The sequence below is a fragment of the Erpetoichthys calabaricus genome, chromosome 10, assembly GCF_900747795.2.
Source record: "Erpetoichthys calabaricus chromosome 10, fErpCal1.3, whole genome shotgun sequence".
NCBI lineage: Eukaryota > Metazoa > Chordata > Cladistia > Polypteriformes > Polypteridae > Erpetoichthys > Erpetoichthys calabaricus.
This window is the reverse complement of record NC_041403.2, coordinates 113,455,184-113,482,523: the sequence shown is the minus strand read 5'-3', so window position 1 is coordinate 113,482,523 and position 27,340 is coordinate 113,455,184. Positions and strand designations below refer to the sequence as shown.

The 27,340-nt window shown below is 37.6% G+C and overlaps 1 protein-coding gene across 5 annotated transcripts in view; it reads left to right on the top strand.

The window, feature by feature from the left end:
* The window catches only part of arfgap1 (ADP-ribosylation factor GTPase activating protein 1), a 116,138-nt gene that overhangs the window by 82,849 nt on the left and 5,949 nt on the right, over positions 1 to 27,340 (top strand). For 3 of the 5 annotated variants that reach the window (XM_028811742.2, XM_028811745.2, XM_028811744.2), the window contains exons 8-10: positions 9,044 to 9,100; positions 9,367 to 9,399; positions 23,039 to 23,095. In XM_028811742.2, coding sequence (XP_028667575.2) covers positions 9,044 to 9,100; positions 9,367 to 9,399; positions 23,039 to 23,095 — 147 coding nt within the window. Of the gene's footprint in view, positions 1 to 9,043; positions 9,101 to 9,366; positions 9,400 to 11,489; positions 11,520 to 23,038; positions 23,096 to 27,340 lie in introns of all 5 variants that reach the window. The other 2 variants (XM_028811741.2, XM_028811743.2) reach the window with 1 other exon arrangement.

Sequence of the window (27,340 nt, the reverse complement as noted above, 5' to 3'; positions counted from 1 at the left end):
CAGCTGTTGAAAGAGGAGATATCTGGGATAGTACAATTATGGCGGTTTTCAAATATAATCTTCTCTTTCTGTCTGAGAATTGACATCAGAATTTCTTTAACCCGTAGTTTGTAGAATCTGGCAATCGGGCCTCTAGGCTTTGAGCCATTTGGTCCATGTATGCAATAAGCCACCAAGATATGTGTGTCCATTTTTAGCGTCTTCTATTATTTTGGAAAACTAGGGGGCGGTGCCTCCTGCTCGCTTCACTTTTAAGATTTTTTTTTCTTTGAATTGTTGCTATTTCATTAGTTTTACTTTTATGTCAGAACTTCAGTAAAAACAATATTTGGAATCTTTCAAGTACCAACATGCTGAATCTTTTAAATGAGGTTCGTGAGATATGTGTTTAATGACTTTGTACCATAATTCAGGATAGGTTTCTCTGTTTGGAATTTCAGCACAGACAAAACGATCTACATCATCAGCAGTTAATAATTTTTTTGCAAAGTAACCAATAAATGCATATGAGGTAAACCCCGTTTTTGAATTTCTCTGACTTAAACTTCAAAGCCTTACAATATTTACATACTTCTGACATATCACTTATGTCCATATATTCGATCTCTATTCGCCTTTTCGTTATTTCTCCGAGTAATAATTTCTCTTTGTTTGTGCTAATGCGATGTTTACTTTCTTTGTTTTGACACTTTCATTTTTTTCTGCTTTCATATTCTGTATATTGCTCTGCATGTGTTTCTCGCCTACGTTTTTTTTTGCGTCTTTTGAATTCCACTGTTTTCATTATCTATAACCTGCTCTGCATGTGTTTGGCCCCCTTGTTTTTTAACCTCTTTATGGCGTTTTACAGTAATCCCTCCTCAATCGCTTGGTTGCATTCCAGAACCCCCCGCAAAAGGTAAAAATCCGCGAAGTAGAAACCATATGTTTATATGGTTATTTTTATATTGTCATGCTTGGGTCACAGATTTGCACAGAAACACAGGAGGTTGTAGAGTGACAGGAACTTTATTCAAACACTGCAAATAAACATTTGTGTCTTTTTCAAAAGTTTAAACTGTGCTCCATGACAAGACAGAGATGACAGTTCCGTCTCACAATTAAAAGAATGCAAACATATCTTCCTCTTCAAAGGAGTGTGCGTCAGGAGCAGAGAATGTCAGAGAGAGAGAGAGAAAGCAAACAATCAAAAATCAATAGGGCTGTTTGGCTTTTAAGTATGTGAAGCACCGCCGGACAAAGCAGCTGCACGGAAGGGAGCAATGTGAAGATAATCTTTCAGCATTTTTAGACGAGCGTCCGTATCGTCTAGGGGTGCGAACAGCCCCCCTGCTCACACCCCCTCCGTCAGGAGCAGAGAATGTCGGAGCGAGAGAGAGAGAAAAGAAAACAATCAAAAATCAATATGTGCTGTTTGATCTTTAAGTATGCGAAGCACCGTGCAGGAAGCATATCGCTTGACAAAGCAGCCACATGTAAGCCCAGCAAGGAAGGGAGCCATGTGAAGGTAATCTTTCAGCGTTTTTTGAGGGCCGTATCTTATAGGGGTGCGAACAGCCCCCCGTGCTCACAATATATTTGAGGAGTTTTATTTAATACAGTACTTAATATGCGTTCTGGTTGTGTAGCTTCTCAGCCATCTGCCAATAGCATCCCATGTATGAAATCAACTGGGCAAACCAACTGAGGAAGCATGTACCAGAAATTAAAAGACCCATTGTCCGCAGAAATCCGCGAACCAGCAAAAAATCCGCGATATATATTTAAATATGCTTGCATTTAAAATCCACGATAGAGTGAAGCCGCGAAAGTCGAAGCACAATATAGCGAAGGATTACTGTACTTTGTTTTCTACTCTGTCTTTTATTTCTGACCTTGCTTTGTCTCGCTTTTTTTTTTTCCAATGACACCTGGTCTGTGGTGATTATTTTCCCTTTTTTCGAGTAATAATTTCCATTTAGTTGCGCTACTGCGATCTTTACTTTCTTTTTTTTTTTTTAATACTTTCTAATTTTCCTGCTTTCATATTCTTTATCTTTCTCTACATATGTATCGCGGCAATATTTTTTTTTTTGAGTCTTTCGAATTCCACTGCTTTTATAATCTCTAACCTGCTCTGCATGCGTATAGCACCAATGTTTTTAAACATCTTTATGAAGTTCTACTTTGTCTTTTCAGCAGTGCATTTCAGTGGGCTTGGACTTTCATGGTTTTTAGGAAGTCCTTCAGTTCTGATATTGTTCCTTGTATATGCCTTCTAATGCTGCAAATTTATCACAAAGCACTTTGCATTCAGATTCTACAGCAGTTTTTTTTTTTTATTTTGTCAACCGCGGATGTGAATTGTTCTGCCTCTTCAATGTGAGTTGTAAACGTTAGGTTAACTTCTTCCAGGTGAGCACCAAGTACTCTGATTTTGTCCTACATTTATCTTACATTTTTTCCATCAATTTTTGCTAGATTTTTTTTTTTTTGTTGGTTTACATCAAAGTTTTTCCTTAAACGTACTTCCTGGTCTTTTATATCCTCAATCAGCTGGTCTGTCCTGTTTTGTGGTTCTGCATTATTCTTCTTTATATTCTTTATGATACTTTATATTCTTTATGTAATACATTTTTACCATTCTTCTAATTCTTTATAACATTCATTGCATCATTTATATTTACCCCAAATGTGGTAGTCAATACCTGCAGCTTGTTTCCATCTTCTCCATGCTCTGAAGTCGAAGTTTCAAATCTCATTGGAGTTGATGCTTTTGACTTGGGGGCTATTGGTAATAGATGACTGCAGGGATAAAGAGACCAAGTTTGGTTCAGATATGCTGCCCAAACGCAACAAATTCTCGTTGCCCGCCTCACTCGCATTTGCTTTCCCACATTCACTGTTGGCTAGAGCAGATTCTGCATCATGAGGTCCTGGCTAATTCATTCTTTTGTCTCTCTGTTCCTGTTCAGTCTGTGGCAGGCCATATAGTGAACTTGACACAGCTTAGACTTTGATGAAACTTTAGTTACCTTTTCCTTCTCTTTCTGACCCCTTGTTCTCCTGTTCATGCTTTTAATATACTTGTAATTGATTCCTCTCTGGTTTATTTAATACAGTATATCTCCGATAGATAAATAAAAAATCTAAATAACACTTCTGCCAGGGGGAGCACTATCTCAGACACCCATCCCTCACAATGGACAAGGCCAACTGAGATCTGCTTTTTTTGAGCTTTACGGTATGCTAGTTCAGGTAGAGCATGTCTTTTTTACCAAGGAGATGGAACATTGGGGTATTAGCCCTTATTTTAAAGACAGTGGAATAATAAACTGAGAAAAAGGAAGATTGGGAAGAGTCATCTTGAGGAATGGAATAAACAACAAAAATGCTATTTAATGAATTCAGACCACTTTTTTGTTCATTAATTAAAATGACCACAACTTGTCTGTCTTTTTTCAATTCACAACTCAAATGCAAAGAAGAACTTGAAATTTCTTCTTAATCTTGTTAGCATAAAAGCAGAAATTTGCCTATTTCACTTGTAAACTTGTTAGGCATGATAACCTTGTTTCTTCTTGATGAACAACTTATGAAAATTTCAAGGATTTGCAGATTTTTTTTTAAGAATTTGTACTGTGTTGTATTAATTGTGTGTGCCACACAGTGTAGGTTTTGGTAAGAAGCAAGTATTGCATGATTTAAAATGGTAATCCATATTCATAATTATACCTCATGAATTTGGAATGTTTAGATGGTACACTGTGTGTGTGTGTGTGTGTGTGTGTGTGTGTGTGTGTGTGTGTGTGTGTATATATATTGTATATGTGTGTATATATATGAAACAAATGCAAAAGAAAAATGCCTTTGTAAATATATACTGTATTTTAACAGCAAATAAGCTGTAGTGAAATTAATGATTAAAATAATTCAAAACTATCAGTACATGTATATTTACAATTAAGTATTTAACTCTCTATCAATTAATCGATTTAGTGTGTGTGAATGTATATATTTTTTGACAACTGGTGAAAAAATAAAATATGGCATCCCACAAGGTTCTATACTTGGGTCAATTCTGTTTTCATTATACATGCTTCCTCTTGGCTCTATTTTCCATAAGCATAATGTATCTTTCCACTGTTTTACCGATGACACACAAATTATCTACCGCTCAGAAACTACTCCTTGGGGTTTCTTTTGGCTTACTTGCCTGATGTAAAATGCTGGATGTCATCAAATTTTCTCGACTTGTATCCAAGTAAAACTGAGATTTTGATGTTTAGTCCATCCAGTGGGCCTGTCGCTAACATAGACCCTCTATCAAAACATTGTATGACATCTGCAAAAAGCGTGGGTGTTATCCTAGACAATATTCTTAAACTGGATAACTAGATAAACTCTGTAAGAAGCTGTTTATTCTAGTTAAGTATCATTTTAAAAAAATCAACCCCTTTCTTTGTTTTGCTGGTTTGAAAAAAGTTGATCATGCTGTTGTTTCATCCCACATAGACTATTAGAATTTGTTGTACAATGGTGCCAGTCATACTCTTCTCTCTCGCCTGCAGGTGGTCCAAAACTCTCCTACAAGGCTCTTAACTGGTTCACGTAAGCGTGAGCACATCACTCCTATTTTTGCTTCACTCCATTGGCTTCTTGTCAGTCTTAGAGTTGATTTCAAAATTTTATTGTATACTTTTTAAATGGACTGGCCCTGGCTTATCAGTCTGACTTCCTTGTGCCCCTTCTCGATCCCTGAGATTGTCCGACCAGTTGCTACTGGCCTTACCATGATCAATGGGGTGATTGAGCTTTTGTGGTAACTGCTCCTCAGCTCTGGAACAGCCTAAGGCCAGGTTTATACTTCATGTGATGCGTGTTCCTGAGGACGCTGCTGGTTTCACAAGCATTGTACTGTTTATGCTTGCGTGTGTACTTTATGTAAATCTGGAAGATTCCACCAGGTGGCAGTGTGAGATATCATCACGGTGAGAACAGATTCGGCTTCAATGTATTGTGAATTGCCTGAAACACCCATTAAAATCCAAGGGCACCTTGCCATATTATCTCGGAAAAGGATGGATGTTTAACGATTAAATCCATCAATCCAGGGATGCACCCATTCGATAGATACTTTATTAATCCCAAGGGGAAATTCACATACTCCAGCAGCAGAATATTGATAAAAAACAATATTAAATTAAAGAGTGATAAAAGTGCAGGTATAACAGACAATAGCTTTGTCTAATGTTAACGCTTACACACACACCCCCCCGACTGAAGAGTCGCATAGACTGAGGAGATCATTCCTCCCCCACACTGTCAGTGGAGCAGGACAGTGACAGCAGTCTGTCGCAGAAGCTGCTCCTCTGTCTGGAGATGATACTGTTTAGTGAATGCAGTGGATTCTCCATGATTGACAGGAGCCTGCTCAGCGCCCGTCGCTCTGCCACTGATGTCAAACTGTCCAGCTTCATGCCTACAATAGAACCTGCCTTCCTCGCCAGTTTGTCCAGGCATGAGGCGTCCCTCTTCTTTATGCTGCTTCCCCAGCACACCACCGCATAGTAGAGGGCACTTGCCACAACTATCTGATAGAACATCTGCAGCATCTTATTGCAGATGTTGAAGGACGTCGGCCTTCTATGAAAGTATAGTCAGCTCTGTCCTCTCTTGCACAAAGCATCAGTATTGGCAGTCCAGTCCAATTGATCATCCAGCTGCACTCCTAGTTATTTATAGGTCTGCACCTTCTGCACACAGTCACCTCTGATGATCATGGGGTCCGTGAGGGGCCTGATCCTCCTAAAATCCACCACCAACTCCTTGGTTTTGCTAGTGTTCAGCTGTAGGTGGTTTGAGTCGCACCATTTAACAAAGTCCTTGATTAGGTTCCTAATCACTGTTAATTCCAGCTAGCATTGGGCACTAGGCAGAAACAGTCCCTGGACTGGGCATCAGCTCATCGCAAGGTGCATACAAACACACACGTACACTAGCATCATTTTAGCATCACCAAATCCCCAAACCTGCATATCTTTGGAAGGTAACCAGATCACACTGTGGAAACCCACCAGGAAATCATGCAAACCTCCAGGCAGGGAACCCAAGGGACGTGACACTCTGCGAGACAGCAGCGCTACCACCCCACCACCGTGCTGCCACCACGTGTGTAATTATGAACAGTATTCATTACTGGAATAAGCTGAAATATCAAATTTAATGTGTTCTATGTGGCGATTGCTGCTTATCACTGCTGTTAATGCAGGAGGAAGCCCCAGAAGCACGTAGCGATTAATAACTGGGTTGGTTTTAAGATGACGTTTTACGACGGTCTACTTCAATAATAAAATACACTATGTGATTAAAGTGGTCATTTTGAGATTTAAGCCGAAATTTCCACTTTAATCACAAAATACACATTTTCACTGTGTCCCTAACTTTTTTCTCTCTGTGGCTTAAATACACCGCAGTACATTCTGATGTTTTTATGAAGGTGCAAAAAAAAAAAAAAAATCTTAAAATGTATCGTGTCATTATGATGGGGAATATGCGACACTTGAATATAAAAGCACTACAAATGCATTTGTATGTTGGCATTTTGCTTCATCACATCGAACCATTCATGAAACAGCTTTCTGTCAAATGTAAGTAGTAAACCGAGACTCTGACGTCACGTTCCAACTTTATCACTGCGCCCCCTGACTTTTTGCTGGTATTGCAACTTGCGAACACGTCCCATTAATTTCTGAGGATGTGATCTGAGGATGCGTCAAATGAACACTGGGAACACATGGTAGCCATGATGAGTGTGTATACGTGTTCTGAGCATGAAGTATAAACTGGCCCTAACACTTCAGATAAGAGCAACTCCAACCCTGTCAGTTTTTAAATCTTTCCTGTGTGAATTCAAGCAAAATGGCACCTTTTATTGGATGAGCAGATTACAAAATGCAAGCTTTTGTGACAACTCATGCCCTTTCTTCAGGCAGTTTGTAATATAGAAACTTGAGTTCCCTGTGTATATATTAACACTAGGACAAATAACAAAATTGGTAAACCTTTAAGTGGGTCACCTTCAATGTAAAAAAATTAACAGATCCCTCTAGTCCAAAATTCATTTTGCTGCTAAATTTTAGCAGGAGAGGAGAACAATGTATAGTCAAGATCTTTTGATACTGCATTTTGTAATCTTTTCAGTTAGTCAATAAAAGGTGTCGCTTAGCTTGACTTCTCATTGCATCCATAATAGCTAACACGGTACAAGACCCTACTACTAAATCTTTGCTGAAAACACTTTTTCTTTCCTCTCTGGCTTTTAGTGGTACAATTATTTGTCAATTGTTTATTGTTTTTATTTACTTTTTCAAGTTTATTTCTTTGTATTAACTTTTTATTTAATAATCTTTGAATTAATTTTCCTGCTTTCATGTACAGCATTTTGGAAGTGACTTGTCTTGACTTGAAAACTACTTTTGTTTTTGTTGTTGACATTTGATTCAGATAAGTATATTACTGAAAAAATTAATGTGACACCTTGCAATTGTGAGAATAATTTCATTTTCTGTTATGTAGGGATACTCCGATCAGGTTTTTTCAGACTGACTGGGCTAACATGCTTAATATGTGTACAAGGAAAATTACAAACTTTGCTTTTATTCAAACAAGCCTATTGTTTACAAAGCAGCAATTTAAAATTATTTTTCATATTTTCTTTCATATTGAAAATGTGAGCTTCTGTACTAAACACAAGCTTGCTCACGATCCAAAAATCAGACAAGCAGTGTCCACTTAAATTAAACAATTCAAAAAGATCTTAATTAGTTGATGTATCAAGTATCTTTTCTTGCCATTTGTCTAATTGTACCAGATGCTTCTCCAGTTCCTTTTTCTCAGTTTGTTACTCCACTTTCTTTGATGTAAAGGTTAATATTCCAGTATTCTCTCTCTTTGGTAAAGTCTGCCTTGCTGATTTCTGTTTACAGGAAGTTTGTGGCATATAAAAAAAAACACATGAGCTTGCTGAACTACTATAATATTACCCGTAAAGGAGCACTACAACCAAATTACTGTAAAGCTTAGAAAAGTAGATTCATGCATCCATTATCCAGTCCGCTATATTCTAACTACAGGGTCACGGGGGTCTGCTGGAGCCAATCAAAGTCAACACAGGGTGCAAGGCAAGAAACAAACCCCGGGCAGGGCACACACACCAAGCACACAATAGGGACAATTTCGGATCGCCAATACACCTGACCTGCATGTCTTTGGACTGTGGGAGGAAACCGGAGCACCCGGAGTAAACCTACGCAGACAAGGGGAGAACATGCAAACTCCATGCAGGAAAGCGAACCTAAGTCTCCTAACTGCGAGGCAGCAACACTACCACTGCGCCACCGTGCCGCCCTAGAAAGTAGATGTTGGGAGGAAAAAAATTTGTGATTGGCCAATTTACAGATCACCGATTCTTTTGTCTTCGAGTCTTTTGTCGTGAAAATTCTTCGATTTTGATTGGCGTTCAGTTGATCAGAACATCACTACTTTATGCCAAGTGTATTATGAGTAAATATTTTCTTCACCTATTTTATGAGGCAAAGTCTTGATTTTAAGGTAATTTTATTTATTTTAGAATTTTTATGGTCACTGAACAATAAACCTGCAGAATTAAATTTTGCCAATTAAACATAAATAGTTAACACCTGTGTTCTACAGTTTAACACTTTAATAGCATCATGGCTTCTATGGTGGTTATGCAGGAGATTAGTGTAAAATGTTTTTTAAAGGAATTAAAAAAAAAAAAAAAGGAATCCGCCAATTCATTAATATGAAATCAGTGATCTGTGTTAGCCCTTAAAAGCCTGATTGGAACATCCCTATAGCTTTGTTAATCACTGGTAGCTGGAAAAGTTCACAGTTTACATGTCTTCATAATGTATTGCTGCTACACACCTGAGACTGGTTCTACTAGTGTGGAGTTTGCACATAGCAAACGTTTGAATTGTTGAAAAACTCTTCCATTTAAAGCTGTCGTCATTTTAAATAAACTTCTGTGTTTCTGCAGGGATGGAGCAATTTTACTGTTGGGGCAAGTAAATTTGCATTAGCTGCGAAAGAAAACGTAAGTGTGACTGTGATTCAAGCGCATTTTTTTAAATAACATTAATTAATAGCATGATTTTGTAATTTGCATCATTTTTTCTAAACACTGCTGTTTTAAAAGGCTATAGATATTTAGAGCTATGCTTAACATCGTAGTAATTGTAAGTATAAGCAAGATAATTAATGTGGGAAGTGAAACTATTCATATATTTAAGTTACAAATCTTACTATTTTGTCTTTTGTGATATGAAATAAAGTTTTATTTTATTTATTTTTTTTTTGTAGACAACAAAACTTGCAAACCAAGCAACACAGAAGGTAATACCTTATTTATGTCACTTTAGTTTAATTATGTGATCATGTGTAAATTTTAAAGCATCAAATAAGTCGGACACTCTGGAAAATTTTTTAATGGTAATAAACACGTTGCCTTACTTTTATCTCAGTCTAGGCGTTTTGCAATGTGCTCAAAACAAATATTAAATATAAAAATTATTCTTGCTTATACATTATTTTAAACTCAACATGATAACAGTGATTATCAGATATATTATGATCATGGGGTGTGAAATGCCTGTATATTGCATTTTGTCAAGCAATGAATCATTTCCATCAAACAAACTCCTGACTGTTTTTGCAGTTCCTTATTTGTGAACTATTTCTGTGTATACATATAATATGGAAAAGAATGGTGACAGCAGTTTATTAAGAATCTGCATATTGTAGCTTAATAGCACCCCTTTAATCTTTGCAAACTCAAAAGTAAATGTAATAAAGCCACACCATTAAATGACTTAAGAGTTTATTGCAAATAAAAAGCATTCCATATGAAACTGATACACTTCGGATGAAATTCCTTTGATTGTCTCAGGAGTAGCCTACACATAATACTGACTTTATACCATAATCGCTTTTAACTTTCTTTCACATTGTCTTTAAAATTGCTTTACAACCCTGAATGTCACTTTACCACACACTTAATATTTCAAACAAAAGATATTTTGAAATGATTATTTATGTAGCAATCTTTTGAAATTGTATATTTGAGGTCTTGACTTAACTTAAAATTAAAAAGAGAAAAACTAAAGAAGCAATCACTGTTCCCTTTACAATGCAGTTTGAAAAACATATAACCAGTACATTCGCCATTCCAATATGTAACTTGTAATTTTACAATTAGCATATATATTAATACCTGAAATGATTTCTTTTTTCTCTCATTTTCTGTGAAGGTTTCTTTATAGGTCTTAATACACATATTAATATAATCTCTTTCTCTTTGCATGTTTTTAAATTGTATTTTGTGTTTTTATTCTTCATTTATAAGATCTCATTATCCAGGGAGAATTATGAAGCTAAGCCTTAATTCATGCAATTTGTGAGATTTATATTGTAAACCTAGCAAGCAATAGAGAACTGAAACTCAAAGTCGAGTACAGTATGTCTTGTAGCATTACTTTTAGTCCTAAGGTTAGGTGATAAATAAGAATTCAAGCTCTTGCTTGACTGTACAGCTATAGATATCCCAGAGGACAGAAGAGGTATAAATTCTGAGGTGTCCCAAGTTGGTCTATACAAACTTGTCTTCATGAGGCATCTGAACAACAGTAGACATGGAGCAGTTTAGTGGCTGAAACATAATTTGATAGGACATTTCTAATAGTATTGTTAATTTTTTTTATGTACTTTTGAACTACTCAGAACAGTGTAAAAAAACTGTTTAATAATAATTTTAAAGGTTAATGGAATAACCACTGTATATAGACTCATGCAGATATGATATATTGCATCAGACTGTCCTTTATTTTTCTAACAGGATGTAAGCCTTTTATTAATCTACACAGAAGCGAGTCATAGAGTATTGTTTGTAAAGTTATGAGCAGCAAAGCAATGGTGTGTTTTTTTCAATCCACATGGCAGGGGATAAGCAAAGACAACATACATACAGTACAAAGATACAGTAGTTGGTTTTAGTGGTTCAAAGTAAAACTTATAGCACACAATGGAAAAAAATTAATTAACTTAACATTGATTATGGTATTGTAAATGAATGTTAAAAGATAAGTACTATTTAGTTGTTTCTGAATTACTGTTCCTCAAAAGCCAATGGAATATACAGTAATTTTATTTATTCTTACTTGAATTTTAATCAAGGAAATCCTAGATTTACTAATGTGTTTGCTCATTTTTTAAAATAAGACTACACTTTCTATATTAATACAACTTGGTTTTGATTAATACCCTTTTTTAAACTGTGAGAAAAATGTAAATACAGTACTTGTTTTTTTATTTTTATGAATGTAATAACTTTTGTCACACTTTGATTGTGTATTTGTATGCCTTTACTTGCTCTGCTTATCTGATCAGTTTCTACTTTCTATCCTTCTTTGCATCATATCTGGATTAAGATATGGGGTTATAAACCCCCACCAGAGCCGGTAAAGCAGTTGATTGTACTCTGCATGGCTCACATTTTCTTTGTCTGCCTGTATTAATAACGATGCTTAATTGTATTTCATTTACTCATGGCCACTGTGTTATTTGATTATTTTTATTTATGTCTAATCCATACCTCTTTACTGATGGCTCTTCTTTCTTTAGTGAACATCACTGAATTCACCAATGCATATATTGTATGGTCTAGTGTCCAGCACACATGGGATTTCATAGCAGATGATTCAGGTTTTTGTTTTCCCCTCAATGTGTATAAACAAACTAAATCTTTCTATACCTGCTGCAGTTTTAGTGACTTCACATTAAAAAGTATTCATCTGTTGTCCAACACTACAACTTATTATTTTGTATAGCTCTCTTCACTTAGTGCAGACACAGAGTCCTGTGAACAATTCTCAGTTAAAATACAAGTATAGATTATATTAATTACTAAATACAGAATTGGTACACATAAAAATATAGATTTGTTAAAACACATGGAGAACAAGGTAGAAACTGATTAAAATAAATGGAAACCAGCAATATCTGTCCATCAGTTAATTGATGAAGTATGGTCAGTTGACAGCGAAAGTGGTTAAAAAAGTCAGTCCTGGCTGCCTGCCTCCTCCTCCTTCCGATAATGGAGTCTGTGCTGGCTGTCGGATCTGATGAGATAATTTTTTGATGATTCCAACCCCCTTTTATCCCAGATGACTTTTCCATATGCAGGAAATTAGCCTGGTAGAAGGCAGGGGCACCAAGTGCCATATCCAGACACCGAGAAGAGAAACAGAATAGATTAGATTTATTAACGGTTTAAAAGGATTGTATTACTTCTATTTCTGTTCAAATAACTAACACAATTGTAGTAAGTACAGCTAATCAGCAGCTGTAGTCGAGGTGTGCTAGCCTAAAGTAGTAAGTCTTCAGTTTAGATTTAAAAGCTGAGACTCAAGTGGCATGCCTTATATTAGCAAGCAGATCATTCCATGGCTTTGGGGGCCTTTAACTAAAAACTTGACCTCTCACTGTTATTGATCCTTGGAATCTTATATAGGCTGACGTCTTGAGATCTCAATTTGTGCTCTGGGCTATAAGTAATAAGTTCAGCACCAAATTGTTTATGTGGGATGAGTGCTTGTGAAGTTAATGTGTGCAACAGAATGCTGTAACAGGCCTCGGCTGGAGCACCAGCTCATTGTAGGGCATGCCATTTTGTAGCTTTTTTGAGCAAAGTTAACTTTAACGCAGTTCATTTCTCATACAGCACTATTTAACAAAGATAGGCTTATACACGTTAACAAATATAATTTCTTTTGTTTTAATTTTTTAAATAATATATTAAAGGCAAATAACATTCCATACAAGCAAGTCAAATTTTTACAAAACTAACTTCACATCAAGTCAACCCCCACCCATGAGAAAGAGAGTTAAGCCATTATAAATAAATAAATAGAAATAATTAAAATAAATAAGGGAAGAGAATCCACGTTCTCATTTTAAATCCTTATTCTAAAATGTTATTGATTAGATCCTGCCAGGTTTTCAAGTTTTGCTTTGATTCTCTAAGTGAGAATTTGATTTTTTTTTCAATTTCAAATAATATATAACATCAGTTACCCACTGACTTAAAAGAGGTGAGTTAGGATTCTGCCAGTTGAGCAAGATAGGTCTATATGCTTATAGTGTAGTAAAGGCAATCACAGTTTGTTTGTCCTTCTCCACTTTAAGCCCATCTGGAAGTACACCAAACACAGCTGTTAATGGATTAGGAGAAATTGTGACACCAAGGCTCTCTGCAAGGCATTTAAAAATTTTGGTCCAAAATGATGTTAATTTGGTGCACACCCAAAACATACAGTATGGCCCAATGAGGCTGGAACTTGATTGTAACTTGCCCTGCAAACATTTTGAACAATCTTAAACGAGACAGATGTGCTTGATAGATGATTTTAAGTTGAATAATTGTACACTTTCTGCATATGGAGCTCGAGTAAATTCTGTGCATTGCTACCTTTCCACTCCTTTTCTGAAATGTTGAGTGAGAGATCCTCTTCCCAACTGTACTCTAGGATCTTTGTAAGGGAGGGGCTTTAAAATGTTTTTGTATATTACAGAAATGCTATCTGAGTCGTCAAGACTGATCAATATTTTTTCCTGAATATAAATAGGTGGGAGGTGAGGAAAATTGGGCAGGTTTTGTTTAGCAAAGTTTCTAATTTGAAGTTAGTGAAAGAAATGTGTTGCTGGAAAGTTAAATTTGGAGGTTAATTGTTTGTAGGATATGAAGACGTTGTTTAAGTACAAATCTCTAAGAGATTTAATCCTGAATGTTTTTCAAACATTAAAACTGCGTACGTTTGAGATGGCGGAAAAAGGTGGTTATTGTGCAGAGGTGCCACAGACAAAAACTTCTCTAACTTGAAGTACTTCCTACATTGGTTCCATATTCTGAGTGAATGGAACACAGTTTGGTTGTTAGTATATTGGCAATAACTTGTATTTACTCGGGTATAAAGCAAGGAATATAAGAAAGTGCTGCAGGATTTTATTTATCTTGCGGACCAAACCTGTGTATGTTCATCTATTTGTGTCAATCTCCAGGGGCCTCATGTATAACGCCGTGCGTAGAACTCACACTATAACAGGGGTGGGCAATTGTTTTGGCTCGGGGGCCACTTTGTGGAAGCGGATGTTAGCGGAGGGTCGCACCTTTTAAAATGATTGCATTCATTAGTTAACTTTGCATTTCAGAAAAGGTATAAATTGTACTATAAAAATCAATAAATATAAATTAAATAAAAAAGTAGCAGTTTTATATTCAATTTATTTATTGTGCTAATTTCATATCTATAGCTGCAAGCACATTTAATTTTAGAATCAGTAATGAGACAAATGTACCCTATCACACTTTTCTGCAATTTTTTTGAAATCAGGAGTGAGATTGCTTGTTGAGATTCTCATCACAGCCTGCAAGTTAATGTCTGTCAAAGAGCATCTATATTTACTCTTGTTAATCTTCAAGCAAGAAAAACTTTGCTCACAAATATATGTAGACCCAAATATAGAGAACATTTTCCCAGCAAATTTCTTCATACATGGAAATTTTTCAGCAGACAAAGATTTGTAAAAGTCAACTAATGTCACAGCATTAAACATTTCTTTCACAGTGTGATCTGACTGCATGTCAATAAGTTCAAGCTGCAGCTCCTCAGGTGCTGTGTCAATATCAGCAGTGAAGGGATAAGAGAGCAAATTGAATTTAGGCTCAATTTTCTTAAAGTCCTGAAATCTTCTTGTGACCTCATCCTCCAAACTCTGCAGATGATCCCTAATCTTAGCAGAAACACTTTCAGGCACTTTCTGTTTTCCTAATAAAGGGAAATGACAAAAATTGCCTTCACCTGCTTGCCTTGCAAATAGACTTAGTTTTGCTTTGAATGATTTTACATGCTTCCACATTTCATGTGCAAACAACCCCTTTCCCTGCAATGTCACATTCAATTCATTCAATTTCTCAAATACATCAGCTGCAAACATCATCTCGTATCTCCACTCCTCACATCCTATTTTTATAACAAAATCATGAGATATCTTCTTCGTGTCCAGAAATAAGAGGATTTCATTCTGCAATGCCCAGACTCTTTTTATCACTTTGCCCAGGCTCAACCACCTCACCCTGTTGTGGTAAATTACGTCTTCATACTCTGCCTCCACATCCTCAAGAAAAGATTTGAACTGTCGATGGTGGAGTGCCCTTGCTCTGATTGTGTTCACCACACTAACAATAGGATCTACCACATGCTTTAAGTCCAGTGCAGCTTTACAAAGGCTCTCCTGATGCAAAATACAATGAAAAGACAAGATATCACTGTCTGTGTCTTGTGCTTGTAACTTGTTTTTTTAAAAGCTTAACCATACCTACATTTTTTCCAATGAAAGCGCTGGCCCCATCTGTTGTAATGCTTGCCATTTTGTTCCAGGACAAGCCACTTTTCTCCACGCAATTCACAGCACACTCAAGCAAGTCCTGACCAGTGGTTCTATCTTTCATTGATTCTAGGCCAAGTAATTCCTCTGTGATGATGAAATTTTCACTAATTCCACGGATAAAGATGAGTAATTGTGCAGTGTCTTCATTATCTGTGCTCTCATCCAGTGCCAAAGAAAACCAAACAAAATCTTTGCTCGCAGTCTTCAGCTGTTCTGTGAGTTCGTCACTAATTGAGTCAATGCGCCGCACTATAGTCCTTCTTGACAATGAAATGCTTTCAGATTTGCTTCTCACATCAGGACACAATACGCTTGCACACTCTACCATACACTGCTTAATAAACTCGCCATCCGAAAAAGGCTTGTTGCGTTTAGCAAGGTTGTAGGCTACCATTAAACTTGCTTCTGTAGCGCTATTTTGAAGTGTTGATTGCTTTGTAAATAATTCTTGTTGCTTCTTCAGCCTTTTCACACACTCCGCAGCTTTTATTTTGCGTTCTTCCTTGGAAAGTTTGCAGCCAAATTCGCTATGTTTTGTTTCGTGGTGTCGTTTCAGATTGTACTCCTTAAATACGGCTATCGTTTCATGACACAATAAACACACTGCTTTATTCCCTGTATTACCAAAGAAATATTTGTTTGTCCATTCTTCATTAAACACACGACATTCATCACCGATTTTACGTTTTTTCGGAGGGTTCATGGTTTCACTAAAGTTGGAAATTTATATATTTACTGTTGCAAAGACAAAATTGAAATTAAACAGATCAACCGGGAAAGCACTGCGCATCGTTCCTACACTGCACATGCGTATTGACGTGGCCGTCCTAGTGGAAAATACGAGACAAATCTTCGGTCACGCACGGGAAGGAAATCTCGGTTCAAGGCGGATTTTTCTGACTGTCTTGGCGGGCCACAAAAAACTCTTAGCGGGCCGCATGTGGCCCGCGGGCCGCAATTTGCCCACCCCTGCACTATAACATGGCGTAAGCACAAAAGCGGGATTGTGCGTACGCACAGAAAAATCCAGATGCAGGAATCTGTGCGCACGCATACTTTCACGTTCTTCTACTACATAAATCCCGATTTGCGTGAAAAGTAACGCACGTGCACGCGCCTTCTGTCCCGCCCCAACTCCTCCCAGAATTATGCCTCTTTGAATATGCAAATCAATATAAATAGCCTTCTGTGAAAAGACAATGGGAAAAGCACGGGAGAAAATATAAGAATTTCAGCGAATACCAAGTGGAGGCAAATGAAAAACGTACTATTTGTTGGTTTAAACAGTGGTATAATCAACAAAAGGAAGCTGATCGAGTGACAGTGTGTCGGAGAAACTCGAAGGCTCAACTTCACAAAGTCGCACAGTGCCCGAAATAAAAAAGAAATCACATATCAAAGTCGCCGTGAAAAAGCGAGTCGTAGCCCACCGTCTGAGTGTCATATGAAAGCTTATTAGGGTACAGACAAAAAAAAGGCACACAGTGGGGAAAAAAGCACGAAATGTCAACTTTAATCTCGAAATTTCCACTTTAATCACGTAGTTTATTTTGCCATTAAAGTAGAACATCTTAAACTTCACCTTAAAATCGTTTAATTTACTAGTTTCTCAAATCCTATTGTAACTAAAGTGGCATGTTAAATGCTTTGTTCTGTATTTGATCTTCTATGTGCTCTATGTGTATGAATCACTACCTGCTTTTTAAACGGGCTTTCTCTTTCTCCGACGGGACACATACTCCATTACATTCTTGATATTACAGCTCTCTGAATAAGTAAAATACTGAGATGTATACGTGATATCTTTTTCATGATGATAGGAATGAAAGCATGTTATTAAACATGGGAACACGGTGGCGCAGTGCTTGTTCATGTCTCACGCAAGAGGCTTGCTGCGCCATGCGCAACCTTCAGTTAAATAATTTATCACAGCAGTACTGTCTCTTTCAAACGTATTAACCTCCAATTCCTGTCCTTACTTTTCTTTCTCCAAAAACTCAATCGCCACACAATAAGCTATGTAATAGACGTGAAGCCATCTGTAAGCTTAGAACTTCGATTCTTCAAAACTTTTAAGGAACATTGAAATATCTTAGTAGTACGTGTTTAATTATTATATCCGTCTATCTTTCCAGTGTCGCGTCAGCACCAGCAATAATACAGCGCAAGGCAGGAACAATTACTGAACTAGCTAGCGCTGCGGCACCGTGTCCTCACATGTTTAATTATTAACAATACAGATTATTTAAATGAAGTTAAAGTTTTATCTGTATAATATAATCAACATGTTTTGCTGCATTTCGTCTTAGAAATGAATACCGTCATCACATGTAAATACGCGCTTTATAAAGTGCCGCAGGTTGTGCAATATTATAACTGTAGTGCAAGTTTACAGTGGGGTAATTGTACTTATAAGTCCAAATATTTCTACAAGGAGCACTTGATGGACTGATTTAGTGTGTTTAGAGTTCTTGGGATGAAACTGTTTCTAAACCGCGAAGTCCGTACAGGGACTAAAGCGTTTGCTGTGGCTCAGGCAGCATCTGCTTCATGCTGTGTACCGATAATTCTCTTTCCAATCAGCTGCTGCTGTGATTTCCCACTTAGATACAGTAATATAAATACTCTGAGTGGTGCAGTGAGAGTAATGTGGAAAAAGATGATCTGCCGTGGCAACCCTTAACGGGATCAGCTGAAAGAACATGCAGTGAGAGTTACAACGCTAAAGCAGTTATGGTATTTGGAATACTATGGCTATTCCCTGGACCATTATATTGCTACAGGTTAATTACAATCAGATGCATTACACTAATAAACAATATGCAGTTAATTTCATTGTATTTATAAAGCCGCTCCAGGAATGTGGATTTAAGAAAGAAAGAGTGATGACACAGGAACAGTAGCACTGCTTTGGCACTGGGTGCCGCCAGTCTGCAAAACCGGGCGGATAAATTGCGTACGCCAAGGAATGAGTTACCGTGGAAATGTGCGTGGCTTTACGCCAAGTTTAGGTTTTATACATCGCGATTTGAGCGTGGAAAGGTTCGTACGCAACATTTCTGTGCGTACGCACCGTTTATACATGAGGCCCCAGGTTGTTATACAGTAGTTTGTATATTTGCTGCCCAGTAATTAAACTGAAAGTTAGAGCCATGCCACCTTCTGTCTAGGTCTTTGTAGGGTCTCCCTTTGGATATGTGGATGTTTTGATTTCCAAATAAATGAGGTTTTGATTGAAACGAACTTCAAAAAAAAAACTATTTATTGATGTATACTGGAAAACTTTGAAATAGAAAAAGAAGCTTAGGAAGGATATTCATCTTGACAGTGTTAATTCTTCCAGCTAAAGTGAGATGAAGGGTAGACTATCTATGCAAGTCTTGCTTAAGTTTTTCCATGCAGACAGCAAAATTTTGTTGATAAACAGCATTATGTTTACTTGTGATTTTAACCCTAGGTATTTAAACCAATCTGCAATGATCCATTTCTGAACCTATATACTGAATCCATTTCCATTCAGAGTATAGGCACATTTTTTTTTCTTTTTTTGCTGCTGCTGCTTCTGTGATGCAGGTTTAATGTTTCAAGATGTTGAACAGGTTGATAAAAATGCCTTTAAACTCTTCTAAACAAGTCAAAAAGGTAGATGGTAATGCTAACATTATTAATGTCAACAGGTCTTTATAATTAAAATATTTACTATAAAATTGCTTTTTATTACTATTAAAGCTGTATAACACAATAATCTATTAACCTACACATAATAGCATCCATTTCTTCCCTTTATATATTCATGTTATTCATCCCAGCCCATCAACCAGTGAAAAGACAGAAGTTAATTTGACTGAAATTTTCTTTGTAGCATGTACAGTATGTACAGAACTAAATTTCCATATTTCATTTAAATACCAAATATAATATTATAATTTGGCAGATTATAGTCTTAGTTTAAAATATTTTTTATTATTGTTCAGGTACCACATTCTCATTGAATCTCTTGGAATTTTTGGTATTCCCTTGAAAGTTTGTAGATAGTGATACATACTGAGAAATATAGACTTCATGCTAAAATCTACAGCCCAAAATTTCTAAAACATCCATCCAGTTTTTTTAAATTTTATTTATATTTCATGACATGACTCCATGTTAAGTTTTAGTTTTCTAAATTGAAATACTTCATACCACTGATAAGTATGTTGGGCCAGTTCAGAAAGAACCTTTTTAATGCTTTTCTGGACTGGAATAAGATTTTTACTTTAGTCTTTGAATATTTGTTTAATTATGACACCTCTACAGTATGTAAAATTAAATGACCTAGAAAGAGGAAAGTGTCCAGATTTATGCATACAAATAAAATTTGCTCAAAATTATGTGGAACCCATAAATCCTTTTATGATAATCCTTCAGTAGCTCTTAATTAAATAGAGACCACATTAAAGATGCTGTATAAAGTGGCACATAATCCTTTTATAAGAAGACCTTTTGTTTGAACGTTTTCCTCTTTGTTTCCAATACTTCTTGGAATACTAAAACTTATTCTGCTGCCAGGACGACTCAAGAGAAAGACCAAAGTAAGGGGAAATGATGCTAAAACTATTCAAAGTACAGGACTGATTTCAATTAAAGGAAAAAAAAGAGGATTTAATTTTGGTGGATTTTAATATTGAAAAGTAGGAAGGATAATAAAATCAACATTTAGGCTCAAGTGATAGAAGAAGAAATATGTTTTTGCTGGATAAAATTAATGCGGAAGAAATTTAGTGATGTACTTTTAGAGTTCGTTGTCAAATTGACCACTGGTCACATCTGCTTACCAAAACACATCAATAAAGAATTAATACAATACTCTAATAGTATTCACTGAAACAATAACCTGATAATATAGGGAAAGGGTAATCTCACCTTATTTTGATATAATGGCATTGCATATTCCTCTCTCCAATTTTTCCATATTTGGGATTTACTTCATTTAATTATTCACAGAAATGTTCATCCAAGATCCACAGGGTAATAAAAAATGGTACACATTTCAAGTGATCTTGTTATACTGACTATTTTTCTATTGTTGAATACATTTAACCAAAAAAAGTGGCCTCGAGTTTTGGATGTATTTTAGAAAATAATAGGAATCTGCAGTAGATTAAAATGTTGCTTTTATGTGGAGTTCACAGAGAACTCCCAATGGAAATCACAGTATATCATCTTTAAAAATGACTAGTTTAGTTTAATAAACACTATGCCCACAGTAAAAATAGCACACCCATAATAAAAAAATTACATCAATTTGTATACTGAAGAAAGGAATCATTAATTTTAAATGATAGTAGAGAATATGTTAAAATCCTCAATTTGGAATACTAAGAAAAAAGAATGATACTTTCATATATTTTTTGTTTATATTTTTGAATATGTGTTTTGAATAGCCTTTTGGGAAAGTGCTTCAGTTCCTGCTTGCTCTTTACTCTTTTCTTTCTTCCTTGACAAAATGTATGCATATTTTCCTAATGTGTATTTTATATTATTTTTACTTATAATTAATTTAGCAATTTAAATTGTATACTGTTTTTATATGAATAGGGGAAAACTACCACCTAGATTTGAAAAAAGAATAGCTGGTTATGACAGACAACTGCTATTAAAAGTATAACTTACCACAATCAGTTTCATCACATGCTTTGAAAGTGGAGTCACCAGTGGTTCTGCCTATGGAAAGAATACATCTTGTGTTCTCCTTTAGCCTTTTTGATCCACACTAACTGTGATTGGATTAATCAAGTTTGACCTGAGGCTTTACAGTTTTTGACCTAGGTATATAAGGCTACACATCTAATAGATGATAAAATTCTAACTAAAAATAAGATCAGAAAAGCATCTGATGTCCCATGGATGTATTTTAAGTTTTGTACATCCAAATTAAGCACTTCAAAATATACAGTACATGCCAAAGTGAAAGAGATGGCCATTCTTGTATAGTGGCATTCAAAAGTTTGGGCACCTTTGTTAAAATGTCTGTTACTGTGAATAGCTAATTGGGTAGACGAAGAACTGGTCACCAAAAAGCATAAAGTTAACAATGACACATTTCTTTAATATTTTAAGCAAGATTATAATTTTTTTTCCATCATTCACAGGTACAAAATCCCCAAAAAAATGAAAAGGGCCAGAAACAAAAGTTTGGGCACCTGACTTGGTCAGTACTTAGTAACACCTGCATTAGCAAGTATCACAGATTCTTAACACTTTTTGTAGCTAACTTAAAGTCTTTAAATTCTTACTTGTGATACTTTTACCCATTCATCCTTGAAAAAGGGTTCTGATTCTGCAAGATTCATGGGCTATCTTGCATGCACTGCTCTTTTGAGATTTACACGTACAGGCTATAAATTTTGTCCTGTCTATACAGGTAAAATAACTATTAAGTATGTGCCAGGCATCAGTACATAAATGTAGATTACAGCTGTAATCTACATGACAAACAGTAGAAAGAAAAACAAAGAAGATCCTTATCTAGGAAAGATTTTCCACTAAAACACAAGACTGAATTAAGATCATGTCTTCACACAGTGTTGTGCTGGTAAATTCTCCAAGACCGTTTTAACAGAAATCCTTTTTTATTTAGTATGAGGATCGTGTTGTTATAAAATAATCCATAAAAATAAGTTGAGTTCTCTTCCTGGATAGTAGACAAACTTTTATATAATGCTATAAAAATGGCTCAGAATTTTTTCCAGCACTTGTAGGGTCCACTAATTAAAATTTAAGAACATAGCGAGTTTCTGTTTAGTTTGATGAAATGTACTTCTCCACCCAAAATGTAATGCTTTAAATTAATTACCCGATGGTACTTTATAGCAAATGCCAAGAAAAAAATGTAGTCTCATGTTTTCATACAAAATGGAGAGAAAAATGTTTGATATATTAATAGAAGCCAACAGAGACCAATGCTATACAACTGCAAATGATTTGAAAAACATCCACCACACCACATTACCCATGCTGGATAATCCATATTAGAGTTATCCAGTCATATGCCCAAAATGAAGAATGGTTTTTTTGCTAAAATATTTTTAAATAGATACTTCTGGAATAATCTGCACATATCATAAACAGAAAACTGAAGCTTCATGGGATTGACGTTTTATCCTATAGAAAGCACTTAAAAGACACCTTTTATCATGGTTTGACCATGGTGCTTGTCACTGATATAGTATGTTACATCAAGGTGGGAGACGTCTGGGGGGAAAAAAAATCCTGCTGAGCAGAGCTTAACATTTTACATATTTTATTGTCAAAATATCTTCTGCTCTTTTATTTCTTCCATCATGATCATGACCATAGTGTTAATACTTGTATTGATGCAGTTGTTTATCTTCTATGCTAGCACTTTCCATTTTATTCGAATGATCATCCCATCCATTAAGAACTAAATTGAAGAATTACTCTAAAAAACGTAATTTTTTATTTCTGAAAGTATACATCGTGTTGTGTTACTAAATCACAGTTTTGAAATAACTTTTTTCCTTTTAAATAGGCAACAGAGTTGAGTCAGAGTATAAACGAAAATGTCCTCAAACCTACACAAGAGAAGGTAATTATCCAATCTAATACAATATATCTCTCTTTCTAAGAATATCTTCTCTCCTGTATGTTACAGATTTGGATTCACTGTTTTCCATCAAAATGAAAGCTTGATTTGTGTGGCTGGCTCTTGTATGGAAAGAAAATTTAAACCAGCAGACCTCTCAGACATACTGTGACATTATTTAAGACCTGTGAAGAAATAGACATCAGTCTTAAAGTACAGTGATGAACAATCTGCCCCACTTAATCATCTAGCTCTGATTAGATTAATTGGCATTTTTAATATTGCATTCTTAATTTTATTTATTACTGTCTTCAGTGTCAAAAGACATTATACTTTGGTGGGTTCTGCAGGTTTGGCAAGAAGCTCATCAGTTTCTTCTTCTTCTGGGTACTCTCATTGGGGTCACCACAGCGGATCATCTTTTTCCATATCCTCCTGTTCTCTGCATCTTGCTCCTTTACAACCACCACTTTCATGTCCTCTCTCACAACAAACCGTCTCTTAGGCCTTCCTGTTTTCCTCAATAACCTTCTCCCAATATACCCAGCATCTCTCTTCTGCACACGTCCAAACCAACGCAATCTTGCCTCTCTGCCTTTGTCTTCAACTGTCCAACTTGAGCTTCACCCTCTAATGTACTCATTTCTAATCCTGTCCATCCTTCTCATACCCAATGCAAATCTTAACATTTTTAACTCTATCTCCTATTTTTTATGTTCAGTGCCACCATCTGTAACCCATATAACATGACTAGTTCAAGCGCTGAGAACAAATGCCAGTGTCGGTGTGGTTCCCTATTTACCTGATGAGGTAAGTATGCGGTATCGTGGCATCAGAGCCGGCACTAAGCTAAAAATGAAGCGGCTTGCGAGAAAGTGCCATTTTAAGCCTTCTGTGCTTTCTGTGATCCTGGGAAATGTGAACTCACTACCAAATAAGATCGACGAACTGGCTGCACTGGTGAAAAATGTCAGAACCTACAGAGAATGCAGTTTGTTGTGCTTTTGAGAAACGTGGCTAACAACTAACATCCCAGATGCTAATGTGGAGCTACCCAGGTTTAGCACAGTTAGAGCGGACAGAGACGCAAGTACCTGCGGGAAGCACAAAGGAGGAGGACTCGCTCTCTATGTCAATACAAAGTGGTGTGACTCTGGACATATAAACATCAAAATCTCCACTTGCTGTAGGGACATCGAACTGTTGGCCGTAAGTTTGTGTCCCTATTACTTGCCCAGAGAGTTTGGACACGTCATTGTTGTTATTGTTTACATCCCTCCTCGGGCAGACGTAGAGATAGCATGTGACGTCATCCATTCTACTGTTGCTAAGTTACAAACGCAGCACCCTGAGGCGCTTGTGCTTAACGCTGGAGACTTTAACCATGTGACGCTGGACAAAACATTACCTGCCTTCTCCCAGTATGTGGATTGTAACACCCAGGGAAATAAGACTATTCACCTACTGTATGCAAACGTTAAAGACACATACAGCGCCACCCAGCTGCCTGCACTTGGGAAAGCAGATCATAACCTGGTTCTGCTTCAGCCTCACTACAAACCAAGAGTGAGGGTCCTACCTGCAACCACACGCTCATTCAGGAAGTGGTCCCCTGAAGCAGAGCAGGCTCTGAGGGACTGCTTTGGAACTACGGACTGGGATATCCAGCAGGGATCACATAGTGAGAACATTGAGGAGGTTGTTGACTGCACTACTGACTACATCAACTTCTGTATGGACATTGTAGTTCCAGTAAGAACAGTATGCTGCTATGCTAACAACAAGCCATAGATTACATGTGACATCAAGGGCCTTTTGAACCAGAAGAAAAGGGCTTTTAAAGGCGGTGATCAGCATGAGCTCAAGCGCGTGCAGAAGGAACTCAGAGTCCAGGTCAGGGCGGCGAAGGAGCAGTACAGGAGAAAGCTGGAGCAGAAGTTGCAGAATAACAGCATGAAGGAAGTGTGGGATGGGACGAAGATCATCACTGGCTGCAGCTCGAAGCGGGGTGCCACCATCGAGAGAGACGTGGAGAGAGCAAACCAAATGAACAACTTCTTTAACAGGTTTGACCACCCTAACCCACTCTCACCTCAGAGTACTACACCCTCCACCCATCCTTCTGCTGATACCAGCATAGGAAAGACATCCCCACCCACAATTACGGCAGCGCAGGTGAGCAAAGAGCTGAGGAGACTTTGTGACAGCAAAGCAGTGGGTCCAGATGGAGTATCGCCACGACTACTGAAGGCCTGTGCGTTGGAGCTGGGGAGTCCTCTACAGCGCATCTTCAACCTGAGCCTGGAACAGAGGAGTCCCGAGGCTTTGGAAAACATCTTGTATCACCCCAGTCCCAAAGGTATCACGTCCTAGTGAGCTGAACGAGTTCCGGCCTGTCACTTTGACATCACATGTGATGAAGACCATGGAGCGGCTACTGCTTCACCACCTGAGGCCACAGGTACGCCATGCCCTTGAACCTCTGCAGTTTGCATACCAGGAGAAGGTGGGAGCGGAGGATGCCATCATCTATATGCTACATCAATCACTCTCCCACTTGGACAGAGGCAGTGGTGCTGTAAGAATTATGTTTCTAGACTCGTCTAGCGCCTTCAACACCATCCAACCTCTGCTCCTCAGGGACAAGCTGACAGAGATGGGAGTAGATTCATACCTAGTGGCATGGTTCGTGGACTATCTTACAAACAGACCTCAGTATGTGCATCTCGGGAACTGCAGGTCCGACATTGTGGTCAGCAACACAGGAGCGCCGCAGGGGACTGTACTTTTTCCGGTCCTGTTCAGCCTATATACATCAGACTTCCAATATAACTCTGAGTCCTGCCACATGCACAAGTTCGCTGACGACACTGCTATCGTGGGCTGCATCAGGAGTGGGCAGGAGGAGGAGTATAGGAACCTCATCAAGGACTTTGTTAAATGGTGCGACTCAAACCACCTACACCTGAACACCAGCAAAACCAAGGAGCTGGTAGTGGATTTTAGGAGGCCCAGGCCCCTCCTGGACCCCGTGATCATCAGAGGTGACTGTGTGGAGAGGGTGCAGACCTATAAATACCTGGGAGTGCAGCTGGATGATAAATTGGACTGGACTGCCAATACTGATTCTCTGTGCAAGAGAGGACAGAGCCGGCTATACTTCCTTAGAAGACTGGCGTCCTTCAATATCTGCGATAAGATGCTGCAGATGTTCTATCAGACGGTTGTGGTGAATGCCGTCTTCTATGCGGTGGTGTGCTGGGGAGGCAGCATAAAGAAGGACGCCTCACGCCTGGAAAAACTGGTGAGGAAGGCAAGCTCTATTGCAGGCATGGAGCTGGACGGTTTGACATCCATGGCAGAGTGACGGGCGCTCAGCAGGCTCCTATCAATTATGGAGAATCCACTGCATCCACTAAACAGTGTCATCTCCAGACAGAGGAGCAGCTTCAGCGACAGACTGCTGTCACTGTCCTGCTCCACTGATAGTCTGAGGAGATCGTTCCTCCCCCAAACTATTCGACTCTTCAATTCCACCCGGCGGGGTAAACGTTAACATTATTCAAAGTTATTGTCTGTTTTTACCTACCTTTTTATTACTCTTTAATATTGTTTTTTTGTATCAGTATTCTGCTGCTGGAGTATGTGAATTTCCCCTTGGGATTAATAAAGTATCCATCTATCTATTGATCTATCGTCTTATAGACCTTTATTTTTACTCTTGCTGGTGCCCATCTGTCACAAATCATTCCTGATACTCTTCTCCACCCTACCTGCACTCTCTCTTCATCTGTCTGCCACACTCCCCATTACTCTGTTCTGTTGATCCCAAATATTTAAACTCCCCCATCTTTATCAACTCGTCTCCTTGTATCCTCACCATTCCTCTGACTTCCCTCTCATTCACACACATGTATTCTGTCTTGTTCTTACTGACCTTCATTCCTATCATCTTTAGAGCATATCTTCACCTCTCCAGGGTCTCCTCTACCTGCTACAGATCACAATGTCATCTGCTAACATCATAATCCATGGCGACTCCTGTCTAATCTCATCTGTCAACCTGTCCATCACAATTGCAAATAAAGGGCTCAGAGCTGATTTCTAATGTAATTCCACCTCTACATCGAATGCATCTGTCACTCCTACTGCAGACTTCACCAATGTCATACATTCCTTCTACATATCCTGTACCACTCTTAACATACTGTTCTGCCAGTCCCGACATCCTCATACAGTACCACAACT